The sequence below is a fragment of the Acipenser ruthenus genome, chromosome 1, assembly GCF_902713425.1.
Source record: "Acipenser ruthenus chromosome 1, fAciRut3.2 maternal haplotype, whole genome shotgun sequence".
Classification (NCBI taxonomy): domain Eukaryota; kingdom Metazoa; phylum Chordata; class Actinopteri; order Acipenseriformes; family Acipenseridae; genus Acipenser; species Acipenser ruthenus.
Window position 1 is genome coordinate 97,474,686 of NC_081189.1, and position 16,321 is coordinate 97,491,006.

Consider the following 16,321-nt stretch of genomic DNA (forward strand, 5'->3'; position numbering starts at 1 on the left):
TGCTGAACCAGTACTCAACCGGTTCTGAACCAGTACTGACCCAGTGATTATATATAAGCAGATTGAGGAAACAGCTGTACAACCCTATACTGCACATTGCAGTGCTTGCTCCTTGCATCATGCCCAGGTTCTATTGCTGTGAGATGCAAAACCATTCTGCATATGGAGGACAAGGATGGCAGGTTTTCTTCCTGCCTGGGGCCAGAGCATGCCAAGGAGGTACTGGTTAATCATATCTTCTGCAAATTTTGTGCCCCTTTCTGCAAGCGCATGCTTGAGAAGAGGTTATCCTGCAGCTCTATATAGTGTTCTGCGTGGACACGTCCAGCCGGGGCTGGGGCACTGTGTGGAATGGCCAGGGTGTGCAAGGTGTGTGGAACCCTGCAGGGTCTCCACAGCAATTTTTTAGAGCTGCAGGCAGTTTACCTGGCCTTGCAGAATTTTTTGCAGGAGGTTCATGGCAGACATGTGCTTGTCCATACAGACAACACAACAGTGGTGGTGTACATCAACCACCAGGGTGGCCTCCGGTCTCCTAGTCTCCAACGTGTGGCCCGTGAGCTTTTGCTCTGGGCACACAAGAACCTTCTCTCACTGCAGGCAGTGCATCTACCCGGGGTGACGAATTGGGTGGTTGACCTCAATGGTAGTCCCCAGCAGCTCAAGTGGAGGCTTCACCCCAAGGTTGTGAGCCTCATTTGTGAGAGGTTTGGGAGAGCAGAGATATACCTCTTTGCCTCCCAGGAATCAACCCACAGTCCCTCTGGGTCTGGCCCCTGACCGGCTGTATTTCAGCCGTCTGGGTCTGTCCAACAGGGTTCTTGACACCTTACAAAATGCCAGAGCAGTGTCCATGTGTTCCCAATACGGAACCACAACTTCTCCCATGGCAGTAACACTGCAATTTTTGCAGGACCTATTTGACGAAGGGAAATCCCCCTCCACATTTAAAGGTCTATCTGGCAGCTATTTCAGCTTGCCATGTAAAGATTGACTCGGTCTCCCCAGGAGTTCACTTCCTGGCGGGGCAATCTTTGAAAGTGGCTCGGCAGCTTTGGGCACCTATGAAGGACATTGTTCCTTGCTGGAGGCTAAACGTGGTGCTTGATGCACTCATGAAGCCTCTATTTAAGCCCCTGCATTCAGCTGAGCTGAAATTTGTATAATTTGAAGCGGCTTTCTTGCTTGCTATCACCTCCGCAAAGCGGGTGAGTGAGATGAAGGCGTTCTCTATAGTGAAGGCCTGCTTAATTTTTACAGAGGCCAGGATAAAGGTCACACTCTGTACCAATTCTTCCTTTTTGCCGAAGATGATCTCGGCATTCCATGTTAACCAGTCTGTTGAATTGGAGGCTTTCCATCCACCTCCTTTCCAGTCTGACAGAGAGACCGCTCCATACGCTCTGCCTATTTCAGGCCCTGGCACATGTTGCAGCAGCAAACACTGTTGCAGCAGCAAAGGTCATTCAAAATGATCTAGACAGCAACCAGCATTCAGAACTGGGCAGACACATGGCAAATTACATTTAATAAAGAAAAGTGTAAGGTACTGCACGCAGGCAATAAAAATGTGCATTATAAATATCATATGGGAGATACTGAAATTGAAGAAGGAATCTATGAAAAAGACCTAGGAGTTTATGTTGACTCAGAAATGTCTTCATCTAGACAATGTGGGGAAGCTATAAAAAAGGCCAACAAGATGCTTGGATATATTGTGAAAAGTGTTGAATTTAAATCAAGGGAAGTAATGTTAAAACTTTACAATGCATTAGTAAGACCTCACCTAGAATATTGTGTTCAGTTCTGGTCACCTTGTTACAAAAAGGATATTGCTGATCTAGAAAGAGTGCAGACAATTGTGAGGGTCTGGAACCAACTCCCAAGTAATGTTGTTGAAGCTGACACCCTGGGATCCTTCAAGAAGCTGCTTGATGAGATTCTGGGATCAATAAGCTACTAACAACCAAACGAGCAAGATGGGCTGAATGGTCTCCTCGTTTGTAAACATTCTTATGTTCTTACATTGACAGGATGAAAAGTTGAAGGCAGTCAAAACAATTTTTTGACTGCTATGGGGCTAAATCCCATGGTCAAGCCCTGTCTAAGCAGTGGTTGTCCAAGAGGAAAGCAGACACAGTCAGGATTGCCTATGAGGTGGCCAACTTGCCCCCTCCAGAAAAACTCACTGCCCATTCCACCAGGGGCATGGCAACTTCGTGGGCTTTATTCCAAAGTGCATGTGTGAAAGACATATGCAGTGCAGCGGTGTGGGCTACTCCCCATACCTTCACAGGGTTCGTACACAGTTTTGAAAGTCTGGAAAATGTATAGAATTTTGAGAACCCCTTTTCCAGGTCTTGACAAACTATGGAAAATATACAATATACAACGTAAAGGCTCTGGAAAAAGTATGAAAATAGATAAATTGAAAATCAGCAACGTAAGACATCTTAAGTGTAACTTCAAAATTTGTTGCTGTGTGGTTGAACAATGCATCGGGTCTAGTAAAAGCAAAGACAGCTTTTTAAAACGTCTCGGGATATTGACAGCGTATATCAGGTGTATAATGTAATGTGGTTATGAAAAAGCGTTATTTTTGGCATTAATAAAGGGTTGCCAATTTTCCAGTTTCTCAAAACCAGACACTATGGCCAAAAGATTCATATTATCAGCTTATAGAACTGTATTTAATTTTGCTTCATGAATTCAAATGAAACATGCTGAATAATGTTATTGAATTGCATACTGTTTTAGGGATGTCTCGGTACACCATTGTCACGATGGTGTACATTTTTCATTTCAACACCGTGATTACAGAGGATGTTATACCACGGTGTACAAAAGCACCTTAACTGTAGTGTGGTTTAAAAATAATAATACTACTTCAACTTAGGTTGAGTAAGCTTAATAATAAAATTATATACTCACAGTTATAATAATAAATAATTACTCACAGTTTCACTTGTGTAATCTTGGTTTTATGTGTAACAGTGTTAAGAAAACAACAACAAAAAACCACGAAGCACTATTGGCTTCTGGTAGACTTTTGCGATTATAATTTTGAAGTTTCTTTGATTTACATAATGCTAAATAAAAGATTTTAAAAAATATATATATTTTTTTTTTCTGTCCTAAATTTCAAGGGCGATACCGTAGTTTCCTTTTAAGGTTTCTCTGAATATTTTTATTTCCAATATTTCCCTTTAACATGTTTGATGTGAACAGGTAACACTTTAAACGTAAAACTTAAAGTAATTGCAAGGTGATATTTTCTGTCTTTTGTTTTCAATCCACATGTTTGTTTTAGATAATGAATGTTAGAGAAAGCATCTGAATGTGAATTAGACAGTTGTCTGAGCATTTTATTTTCTCAGTTGATCATAGCTTTTTTTTTTAATAGCCTACTTTACAGCCACACTTTTACTGAACAGTCATTTCTGAAATTACAAAATATGAAGTGTGTTTCTCTATGTAAACAATGTGATTTCTACAGTAAGTAGTCTACCTTTATTTAATATAAATTAAAACTAATAAGCAGTGTATTGCTGTGTTTGACAGCAGATTGCAATCACCAGCCAAAAAGGGCAGTGTTTTAAGATTATGTAGCTCATCCTAATCTCCTAAATGGCGCCAGTCGGTTTGTACGAATCTGTATGAATAAAATGTATTTGAAATATTCAATGCCATTTGTGTATTTTTAAAAGTAATTTGTAAACCCAGTGTGTTTTTTTATTTCTTTTTTTCTTTTTCATTTCAACATTGACTGCTTACGATGACCTGTGACATGTTATGTGAATTGTAGTTCTCTTTTAATGCAATTTGCCACGATCGTCTTCATTTTTTTGCTATGTTTGTGCTGGTCAATCAAGTTACAGGGCCAGTTTCACATTGGATAATGACTGACCATCCTAATGTTTCTCTCATTCAGAAAAACAGAAAATACTTTTCCGATTAACGTCAAGTGTAAATTTAAAAATGACCCCTTCTGCAGTATTTATTGTTTTATGATCGCCAACAAGAAAACTAATAAATCTATAGTTAACGTAATAAATGAAACTTAAGCTTGTAATTATTTCCTTACAAAACATACTATCCTACAGCACTTCGGACGTATAAGCAGCAGTAAACATTTTTTTTTTAAAAAAGCTATAATGATTACACAGTAGCATTGTAGCCATACTAGTTTATTTTGAAGCATTACTTCCAAGTGTTCCATTGTCTAGGAAAGATTGTAGTTTGCTTCATTTAAAGATATTTTCTCCTTTTAATTAGTTTAAATTCCCCTTTGAGAAATGTGAGTTTGAAAGATATTGTTGATGTATGATTAAATGTGCAGCACCGATCTCTATGGGAGAAGGTGTATATGACAAAATAATTAAAGAAGCATATTATTAGATACATGTATTATAAATGACAAACCAAATTAACAACTGGAAAATTAAACAGTGTTTGAAATCGCAGTTCTCGCGGCTGCCTATTTTATTATTGTTCCGTGTTTAAACTGATCATACATCAGTTTAAAGATTTTGCTATGAGCAGCACTACCAACCCACACTTTTTCTCATTTAGCCCGAGTTACTCAAGATTGGATACCTTTTTCTCTGAACAAATGTCCAAGAAAGTGGAGTGGTTAGAAATTTGGAATGTGACCGAAAAACTGTTGTTGCTTTCACATGGGCAGACCTTGGTTGAGAGAGGATTCTCAATCAACAAGGAGATAACTGTTGAAAATATGTCAGAACAGACATTGGTTGCACAGAGATTGATCTCAGACCACAAGAAGAATGTTGGCAGGGTCATCAATGTGACAGTTACCAAAGAGCTGCTTATGTCAGCCTCCACAGCTAGGCAGAAGTACCATGCCTACCTTGATGAGGAAAGGAGAAAGAAAGAAGAACAGAAGAGAGGTGACTAAATAATTTTTTTTATGAATGAGGTCGATGCTCTAAAGGAAAAAAGAACTACTGAGACCAGCATTAAGGCTCTTCTGAAATCTGCTGATGACTGACTATTTAGAGAAAGCCGAGCCCACAGGTCAGATCTCCTTTATCTCGAAGTCCAATTCACTTAGGAGATCAGCCAAAGAAAAACAATCGGAGCTGCAGAGTTTAGAGCAAGAGCTCGACAGCAAGCTCCAAGAAATGAAAAACTAATCCTGTAGGCAGTACAAATTATGTGTATTGAAACTTTTATTTTATTCATTTTTACACACCTATGTTATTTGCTTTTGGACTATGTATTTCCTAATCAAACGACTAAAATAATCTTGAAGACAACTCGGTGCTGCATTTTACTGACCTTGATTTTGTCGAGAATCGTGTCAAGTAGGTCTGGAAAAAGTCTGAAAATGTATTATTTCAAATGGGTGTGAACCCTGCCTTCACTAGGTTCTACAAACTTAATGTCGTGGATCCTCGAAACCCTGGTCAAGGGTGGCTTCCCAGTCTACCTTTACAACCGGCGTAGAGGTGAGTTTCTCCCTCAATTTTTCACGCTAGCTAATTACTGGGGTTCCGAATGGTAACGCACAGGTTAGCCTCTTGGCGTAGCCTTCTAGCATTCCGGTCGTTCTGCAATCTTGCCCTTGCGACGGCTTCATCCGTTCAGTAATGGTTACATTTCGTACTTGAAAGGGAATGTTAGGTTATTATCATAACCCTGGTTCCCTGAAATAAAAATGTAACCATTAACCTTCAAGGTCGCTGCGTCCATGATTGCAGCAGGCTTGAAGGAAAAATGACGCTGAGATCTGTGAGCACAGTCCTTTTGGTATACAATGTTCAGGATTCGGGTCTTTAGGAGGTAAATACCCGTTTGGTAATGGTCACATTTATATTTCAGGGAACCAGGGTTATGATAATAACCTAACGTTTTCTATTATGTAAAATATCTGAATTTGAAATTATGAAGCAAAATATGATTGTCAGTAAATGATGAAAAACATATTGTAGCAGGGCGATTGCCCTGCACGTGTGTATTTAGTGTTGATATAATTTGTAAGGGGAAATGGGTTTATTGTGTGTCGTTTTGGAGTTGATTTGTTTAATTACATTATTGTTTATAGACAGGCGCTCGATTGAGAATTGCTGCCTGCTAGGCTTGGTTGAGGGGAAGGGCAGCAAGTGATTGGCTGTGTTGGACCTCAATCAGCAGGTGGGCGGGTCTTCACCGAGTGTCCGTCGGTTTAAAAACATCCACGGGAGATGGCTCGGGGCGACTGCAACGCCATGCCAGAGGGGAGCGGCGTATACTCGGGAGGAGAGGGTCCGCTCTGCAGGAACGACAGCTACGCAGCCCTGAGACTGCATGCGGTGCTTGTGAAGGCAATGCCCAGCCAAGGCCGTATGAAGCAGCAGGAGTCGTAGTATGAACACCGGCTCGTGAGTAGGTTAGTTAGGGGATTGTGATCCCATGTGATGTATAGCGAGGGTTACATAGTGTAGCAGGTTCCTGGAGCGGGGCGCCTCGTTTAATAAGGCTAGCGCTCGCCCTCTGGGGCACCTTTTATTTGTAGTTTTTGTACTGTGTTTTATTTTGTATTTTTGTACAGCTTGCTGTATGTGTCCTCTGTGCGTTACCATGGTTGGTAACGTCACATGACCACCTTTTATTTCGTTTCTGTTTTGTATTAATAAATCCTGCGCGCCTGTGCCGGCATTTCAACACCCCACAATGTCTCTCTGTACTTTGTAAACAGCGGCTATCCACGCACGTGACGTGAGACCCTGTCACACATATATTTTAACTTTTAAAAAATATTTATTAACTATTCTTGATTTCTTTCTTCTAATGGTTAGAGGGCAATACAGCTGCAAACATTTTAAAGCCTTTTAAAGTATTGAGAATAATTTTCATTCTTCCACATACAAACTTCATAATACAAACATGAATTGGAACATTTTCAATTGAAAAGATTGTCCATACTTTTGGGCACCACTGCATAAATATTTTCTTTTCCTTCAATCTAAAAGTTTGTTCCCGGTTTAACATACCTCTCTAATTACAGGCCGCACATTCCCAACACATCCCTATTTCTCTGCTCAGTTGGGAGCAGGGCAGTTATCCCTCTATAACTTGCTGAAGGCATACTCGCTGCTGGATCCAGAAGTTGGCTATTGTCAAGGCTTGAGCTTTGTTGCAGGAATCTTGCTGCTTCATATGAGTGAGGACGATGCTTTTGAAATGCTGAAGTTTCTCATGTACGATATGGGCTTGAGAAAGCAGTACAGGCCTGACATGATTATCCTGCAGGTATGTGTGAAATACTGGATGTTCCCAAATTTCTTGACAAAATGATACTTTAACCAACAATACAGCTGCCTCAAAGGTAAAAGTGATAGGGTTATTCATAATATTTGGTTTCAAATTCTTTCTTGCTTCTGTGTTTTTTTTTTTTTTAAATGTACATAAGCATTTAAAAATGTAGGCTCACCAAGATTCATAGCCACAAGTAAACAGTGCCTTTTTTAATGTACTGTGAAAGATATTGTGAGTATTTGCTATAAGCCTTTTGTTCGTTATATCGAGGGGTTCGTTATAGCAAAAGGACAATCAAAATAAACGATAACCTGTTGGAGTTGGTTAATGAGATGAGATTGTGAATAAAAGTAGAATTACATGTACTTGTTCATCTCATGTACGCAACACATAAAACGCAGTACAAAAAGCAAAAATCCCGAATTGAAGCTGAACTTTTATTGAAAATCAATCTGTCACCAAATCTTAATCCAACATGCAAGAATCCCAAACTGAGCTTTTATTCAAATCAACCCAACATGAAAAGTTCATCAGATCCTCAAGTTTGTTGTTTTTTCTTCAATCAATGTTGCTGTGCCGCATGGTTGCTGAACAAGTCAAAAAAAATGTTGGTGCTTTTTGAAAACCTATATATGCCTTTTTTCAAACGATCAATATAGTTTCCAGCTTTGTTGCAACATGATTTGATTTTCGCTTCTGTATAGGTACACAGCGTGCACTTTTTATTAAGACAAAAGAGTTAGCTTCACTGCGGAGGTGGCATCCCGTGCGTACAGACCGCGATGCTGACAGTGTGTGTTTATATTATATTATCTTTTTTTTTTCTTTTATGGTGTCCAGGGGTCAGGTTCGTTACTGCGAGGGTGTACTGTATTCGAAAATAAGTAATGTGTGACAAGGAGGACCCTGTCGATGGTTCTTACGCGAATGTGTGCAGCTGGGACGCGTAACGGGAGATGCGTTGCTAGGCAACCATTTGAGCAGGAAGGCTCGCCCGGCGCTGAGGTCCTGATTGGCTGAGGGGCGTGCCCAGGGAGGCTACACGCAGCTCAAAAAGCTTCTGCACCACAGCTTGAGGCGACTGCACCGCCATGCTACACAGAGGGGCGCTTTGCTTATGTCAAGGAGAGTAACTACTACGAAACCCTTCAACTACAAGATGGTGCCTGTGAAGGCTGTGCCCAGCCAGGATTGTCGTATAAATGCAATTATTTTGAGACATGTTCTACAGACCCACTTTCTCACATCTTTCAATACTGTACATAAAAAAGCCAAGTGATCCTGGTGGGATAATTAGAAGACAAAGTAAAATAACTATCTCCATGTACCTCTGGTGTCTACTATGGTTATAATTAGTTTCAGACACTAGTGTGTGTTCATTTTAAGAATATAAGCAATTTACTACATTTATTAATGCTGATGTATTGGCAAATAACTCAAAAGCTCATCAGAATCAAATGAGACATTTGTCAGCAAATAAAAGCAATGCAGAGTTTTCTACGTTGAAATAATGCCTTTATAAAAAGTGTTGTGGTCTGGCCGAGTGTACAAGGCAAAAACATCATTCCCAAATAGAGGACCTGTGAGGAAACAATCTTGTTAGGAGTCATGTTATTGGCAAGTCGCCTTCCCTTTATGGTCCCTCCTATTAGACTATAGTACATAAACTGTGAATGTACTAATCTGGATGATACTGGGATAAGCTGATGTTTACTCGACTGTGATTGTAAGAGCAGCCTGTACCAGCACGCCAGCATTCTATCGCTTTCTGTTTAAATTCCATGGAATTCATATTCAAATCAAACAGTACATTTCCACAGTTGTTTTTAGTGATTTTCAGGTTATCCAGTTCACAGAAAGATAACAAAATTGTTCTGCTTCATTGTTGCATATAGAAACAAGTATCAACATACAAAATAAAAAAATAAAAATTGTAATTTATTTTTCTCTATTTTTACAGATCCAAATGTACCAGCTCTCTCGCTTGCTCCATGACTACCACCGAGATCTGTATAACCACCTTGAGGAGCATGAGATCGGCCCCAGCCTCTATGCTGCACCATGGTTTCTAACAATGTTTGCCTCTCAGTTTCCTCTGGGTTTTGTTGCCAGAGTCTTTGGTAAAAAGCTTTTTTTTTTCTGAATCAAAAAATATAGAAACATAATAGCACAAAGTCTGCAATCATAGAAATAATTTATACACAGTACTATCCATGCAGTCACTGTTATGTTACTTTTTCATACATTTTCTGTTTCTAACCCTTTAAACCTCCAACAACACTTTAGCTATCCCACTGTAAATGGTTACATATGTTCAATCAGTAAATGTCATGCTAGTCTCAAAAATAAAATGACGAATTAGGGTTTTAGTTCAGTGAATTATTAATTGTGATCGGCTCTTTCCACATACTGTAATGCTGTTAATGGTGATGGCTAAGTCTGACCATACTGTAGATATAGAATGTGTCGAGTTCATTTATGGTTTAGTAAATTCATACAGGTGTCAATTGCAACCAAAACGTATCTTATAGTTTGCTCTCACATTACCTGCCAATTATTTGAAACCAATTGATAACAATTGTTTAATAATAACAAACTACAGCTTGCGCAGAATGATTTAGTAAGCTGTCTTCATTGAACAAAGAAAATTTAAAACATACTTATCCTATGTAATATGTGAACCTTACAAATGTTATGTTTTTTTGTGAATTTACTTTCACATGTAAATGTATCCCTAAACAAGGTACATCTGTTTTGGAGACATTGTCAGCTAAGTTGTTTGAAATGCTCAAGTCCAGCAGTCATAGCCACAAACATTGGCGCTAATACCCAAGGGAAACACACGGGCAACCAACCCGCACACTGGGAGTCTACTTTGAGGAGGTTTTAATTATACTATACAATAGGGCCTTGTTGACTGCATCCCTTCTGAACAAGTAAGAATATGTATTCTGAAAAATAAATCAAATAAGAGAAATGACAGCGGCAATCACAAACCGCACATTCATTTTCCAAAGTCTGAGCTGTCAGAATGACAACATGGAATTCCATTACTTGGACTTCACCGTGGTCACTTTGAGATCCACAAAGGAAATTAATGAATTGTTTATATCATACATTCTGTGTACTGTCATTCCTTATGTACTGTACCTGTAGGGTGCAAAGCATAAACAATCATAGTCTGTTGCTTCTGCATGGTTATCCAGGATCAAACAGTATATGTACTCTATGTAGCGGGCCTCGATGACTGACTTTGTGAAAGTCATTCCAGGCAGAAGAAGTTGGTCAGCAAAAAAAATGTCAGGTCCAAGGGAAGGCAAGGAATTTAAATCAGTAACTCAAGTCCTCGCCTTTTGGAGTGACCCTGTAGTATCTGGTTTGAGCTACAGTAGGAAGTAATTCAAAGGTTTGTTCTTAAATCCATGTTTGCCGTGGGTTGAAAGAAATATGCACTATATAATGTGAGATGCTGGTAGTGCACTAGATTTAAATAAGTGTTTTTTTTTTTATTACCTTTGAGATATCTAGAGTTGCAGTTTGCTGAGTGTTTGTTTTTGATTACTTTCTCAACTAAGTAATCGTTCTCAACTAGTAGTTATTTTCATACTCATTATGACTAGATTAAAAATCTTGGATTTCAACATTAGTAGCTGAGCCTTTTTTACAAGGTGGTCCTGGGCTTCTAATTCTGCTGCCAACTAAAGTGACCAATATATTTCTAAAAGCAGAGTGGTTTTAAAAACATTTTTTATTTTTTATAAACTAGCATAGGAATATGTTTTATTGTTATTTTTGATTCCTACTTATTCTGAAACAAGAAGTAAGGAAGTATGTATGGAACCATGTTCTTTTAATGCTCGCATTGAAGCATGACAGTTCATTGGAATTACTGATTTGTTTTGCAGATATGATCTTTCTTCAGGGTGCTGAAGTCACCTTTAAAGTGTCTCTGAGTCTGCTGGGACGCCACAAGCCTCTGATACTTCAGCATGATAACTTGGAAACTATCGTCGATTTTATCAAAACCACTCTGCCAAACCTTGGCTTAGTACAGATGGAGAAAACCATTTTCCAGGTATGGCTTATCTGGGTTACTGTGCCTTTTTAAAGGAGATCAGAAAAGTTAATGATCAGTTTGAATGTTCCTGTTTCACACTGATAGATGTGGTCTTGGGGAGCGGTCTGGAATCCATGTACTCATCGTTAAATGGGCACCCCTTTTTAGAGCATTGACTGCTGCGGTTTCGGGGATGATTTCAAAGTGGCATGCAAACCATTTTCCTCATACTAAAACATTATTTTCAACATTTTCCCTCATTGGCCAATAAAAACAACAGCATGGTATGTTGTTTAGAAGAAACAGGTGTAAATTCTTTGCAGTGACTCAAGAAAGCATTCCACTAACCATGCTGGTTTGTAGTGCTTGAGGTGGAACATTTGTCACCCCACTCAGACCACCTTTTAGTACTGTAAATACGAATGACATGCAGAGTAAAAGAAAAGCGGTCTGCTGACGGCACACGTTTCGGAGGACAGGGTGTGTTCATCGTTGCCCCTCCCGAGTCAGCACAGGGGTGGTAGCGGTGAGCTGAGCCTAAAACAATGCTGATTGCTGATATAAAAAGATGGATGCATGATAATTTCCTTCAGTTAAATTTTGCAGCAGAGAGGAGCAGCAACTGGCTGTGGTTGAGACGGAAAGATTCTGGCTGGGGACAGGTAAGTAAGCTGGGCTGAGTTGAGTGGGGGACGGAGGGGGGTGATGCTGGGACGCCAGAATCACCGTCGAGCCCTCTTGAGGTGTCGTGGGCTAGTCGACGAAACACTGAGGATGGAAGGTGCCCACTTGAAAACCCCAGAGATGTACCCTACTTAGCTCAATCCAGACGGTTGTCATGCTGATGCGCTGGGGAGGCCGCACTTTGGTTGATCCCCGGAGCCAACATCGCAGCCGTTGTGTGTGCTGATGCGCCAGGGAGGCAAAATAAGCTGATCCCTGGAGCCAGCATTACACTTCAGCCATTAACACCAGACAGAAGGATATCTACATCATCATATGGAAGGAAACGTAAATGGATGGAGACACATATGGATCACATTAGTTTACTGTAAAGCTACGTCTTAGTTGGTGCTTATCTTGGCGAGAGCCGAGTTCAAATCAGCATGAAGTTTTAACATCTACTCTCGTGTAATGGAAATCTTGGTAAATCTAAAATTTTGCTCCTGGGATCTATGAATCATTTGCGTAGAGTTACTTTCTCCTCACTGTCGTTAGATGGTTCCGATATTAAAGTCAGTTCTAGGATTAGGAACTTGGGTTTTATTATAGATTCCTCCTTGTTAGTACAGCCTTTTTTCACCTCCGCAATATTGCCCGTTTTTACATCCTTTTTTATCATCAGTAGATGCAGAAAGGTTAGTTCATGCACTCATCAGTTCGAGACTGGATTACTGCAATGCTTTGTTCTCTGGTTTTCCTAATAATACTCTAAGGCACCAATATGTCCAGAATGTTGCTGCTCCTATCCTAACAAGATCAAAATCTTGTGATCATAGTTCACCTGTACTATGTCAACTCCATTGGTTGCCTGTTCACTTTAGGATTGATTTTAAAATTGCAATGCTAACCTACAAAGCTCTAAATGGCACTGTGTTCCTGCTCACAACCTGCGTTCCTCTGAGGCTGGTCTGTTGGTTGTCCTCAACTCCAGGCTTCGCACTCAGGGTGACGGGGCTTTTTCTGTTTATGCACCCAGAATTTGGAACTCCTTGCCAAATTATATTAAAAGTTCAGACTCTCAAGTTTTTTTTTAAAACTTCTTTTAAAGACTTACTATTTTAAATTGGCTTTTAACTGTACCTAACTGTACCTTTTCTTTTTGTTTGTTTAAATCTTGGAAAGTGCCTTGGGATTTTTGCTGTGAAAGGCACTATATAAATAAAATGTTGTTGTAAGATAATTCCCTTCTTTGTTAAAATGACTTGTTTATAATAGGACACTCACTAGATGTCATCCGGTGGTATTGAACTGTTGAATGCCATCAAAAGTATACAGGATTTATACAGAATATGTACAACTGGAAAGGGCATGCATGGAACAGCTGTATTTCACACTTTTAATGGGTGTGTCATTGGATTACAATAGTAATCCTTTCCTGCAGCCTATAACTCTACATAGGAGCCTTTACATGTTAAAGCATGTAAAACGGGGCAGCCTGTCACAACTATATTAAACCGCAATTCAATATCTGACTTGCAGCACTTTGTGTTTCAGTCAATATTGAGGCTCTATTTTGTCCTTAAAAGGAGAACCTACTTCAATCACTGGTAATATGAAGCAAGGACAGCTGAAAGAACATCTAAACTGTGGATTATCAAGCTTTCCCAGGCACCACTAACATTCTTGAGCTTTGCGGTGTATTCCATATTTCCATAAATTTGCATAGATGCCAGACAGCTTTATCTTGATGTGTCTTTCATAACTGTTTTGTAACTTTGTTTAATATGATTAAAGATTTGTTTGTAGTTCATGTTCTCCTATTTAAGAAGTTACATGAGAGTCAATTTAGGTACCTAAGTTTTTTTTTTTTTTCATGATGATGATGCATCTCTTTACTTGCTGTTCATGTAGAGGACTGTGATTTAAGGTTGGTTAACAACCTAGTCTGTTGCTTTGTCTTTAGGTGTTTGAGATGGACATCTCAAAGCAGTTGCAGGCCTATGAAGTTGAATACCACGTGCTTCAAGATGAACTGATGGACTCCTCTTTGCCTTTAAGTGACAACAAAAAGATGGAAAAGCTAGAGAAGACCAGTAGCAGTCTGTATCAACAAAACATTGATCTTCTGGAGGAGCTACAGGTTTGTAAGCTTTGTGATCTCTAGTAGGACTTTTTAATGCTGTATCCTTTGGTTAAAATGTAATGTGTAAAACACTATTGTTCAGTGTGGTGTTCAAATCTACAGGAAGAACAAAGTTGTGAAATTTTAAAGCCCAGTTGGTGAAATATTCTTTTTTTTTTTGTTGTTCTTATTTTTCTGTTTTTTTTTTTTTTACTAAATTAGAAAAAATGGCATTTCCATTTCCCATCCTCCTCCTGCTCATTGGTATATCCATCTCAGTTACATATGTGAGCAGGGGGCTGATGGGAAATGTAGTTCTGAGAGGAAGCCATCTTGAGGCAGGGATGTAGTTCTGAGGGGAAGCCATCTTGAGGCAGGGAATGCAATTTTAAAAGTTTAAAAAAGTGGTCAAAATGTAAAAATAAAACAATACACACACCTTACATAAACAGTTGTAGCAACACATGAGAACATGTAACAATAAAATAAAAAGGTCCTTATGTGCCCTTTTAAAACTACAATAATTCAAAAGTTAACAAACATTTCAACAGATGTATGGAGTACAAATCGAATACAATGCAAAACAACAATGTATGGACAAGCACTTGAAAGCATTACTGCAGGTCAAAAGTCTTTTCAAACAAGTAAGACTGTACATCAATGCAATTAGGCAGCAAGGCCCACAACCTAGGAACCTTACTGCTAAAAGTTCTACCACCACAGGACTCCAGCCAGTATCTTGGGGCAGCAAATTAACCAGTATCTGCAGACTTTAATAGACACATGGTATGCCAACATATAAAAGCATAGTTCATTTTAGAGTCTCACACTCAAATTTGCTTAATTTTAAATGCTGAAATGTGAAACAGATTAAATGGCTAGAGACAAATTTCAGTGGCATAATTTTATAAATAACTCCAACAGCACAATACAGTAACTTTCTCAAGGCAGTTTTAATCATGAGGTTATAAGTGAGTTTGGTAGGCACAACACAACTACCGTGGACTGGAGTTAATGTAATTCAAGGTCTGGAACCTCCATATGCTAAACCTGTTAAAATCATCAGGAATACTTCCATGTAATTACATTAAAAATATGTAATTAAAAATGAAATTTCTTTTTTATTTGGCATCAACTTGTTTTGTCATTTAATCTGGTTTTACTTAATGTTTCCTTCTTCCTCCTCTTTCTTAAAGGCTGCTCACGCAAAAATTCACAATCTAGAATTGAGTGCAGAGAATTTTGTCAAAAATGAGGCAAATTTAAAACAGGCCATCTGCACATTGGAACTGGAGAGATCAGCTCTGCTGAACACAGTGGAAGAACTACGAGGACGTATAAAAAACACAGACATCACTGAAGATGAAACTGCTGGAGTTTAAAAAACAGAAAGCCGGCCAGCCCTGACATCCATTTACAGAAACAAACAAGGCTTACGATTTCGATTTTTTTTTTTGACATCTCAGAAGATTTGCGCCTCAGAAGAGTTGTCCTACCACAGTACATTTTGTCTCTGGAAAAGTAGTTTATATAGTTTGAGAACTCAAGCAGAGCACTCCATTGGGCATCTAGACAACCAATGCCCTCAAAATTAACCATTTGTCTCATTAAGCAAAACCAAGCATGGCAATGCTTTTAAGTGTTTTTAATTTCTCCTTCTAAAACCGTAGAAAAGTGGAGACATTTGTCGAAATTTGTTTTCTCTTTAAGAATGGTAACTGAATAGTTTATGTTAAAGTATAACTGATCTTTTAACTGCACCTGTTTTTTATACATTTCTTATTGTTTGAGTGGAATTACAGTAAACAATTGTTGTTTTGTGACCATTGTCCCGTTTTTGTTGGATTCCTTCTAGATTTTGCTATAGATGGATTTTCTTTTTTTGTTTAGGGCTGTTTCCTGCACTTTGTTTTGACATGTTTTGATGATCTTTGTGGTTCACTAAAAGGACACAGCAAATTAGTAGAATGACAGGTTGACATTCTCGGCCAAAACAGCTTTTAACTAATCATATTCATACCACACCATGAATTAGCCGGGGAATGTAACTTAACAATAGAAACAAAAGTAGTCTAGCAGTGCCGGGTATAAACCACTTCGGGCCAATTACCACCTAGGCGTGTGTATAGTTAATGGGACCGCACAGCCCAAAGTGATTTATACCACTTATAAAACAGCTATTTCAAGCTATTGTCATTTGGGGGAAAAATAATGAAAAC

The 16,321-nt window shown here is 39.1% G+C and overlaps 1 protein-coding gene across 9 annotated transcripts in view; it reads left to right on the forward strand.

Moving 5' to 3' along the window:
- The window catches only part of LOC117421240 (TBC1 domain family member 1-like), a 97,787-nt gene extending 81,862 nt beyond the window's left edge, over nucleotides 1–15,925 (forward strand). For all 9 annotated transcript variants that reach the window (XM_059032483.1, XM_059032490.1, XM_059032503.1 and 6 more), the window contains 5 exons: nucleotides 7,010–7,254; nucleotides 9,221–9,380; nucleotides 11,166–11,335; nucleotides 13,944–14,120; nucleotides 15,299–15,925. In XM_059032483.1, coding sequence (XP_058888466.1) covers nucleotides 7,010–7,254; nucleotides 9,221–9,380; nucleotides 11,166–11,335; nucleotides 13,944–14,120; nucleotides 15,299–15,484 — 938 coding nt within the window. In that variant the 3' untranslated portion in view covers nucleotides 15,485–15,925. The remainder of the gene's footprint in view (nucleotides 1–7,009; nucleotides 7,255–9,220; nucleotides 9,381–11,165; nucleotides 11,336–13,943; nucleotides 14,121–15,298) is intronic.
- Nucleotides 15,926–16,321: the final 396 nt, after the last annotated feature.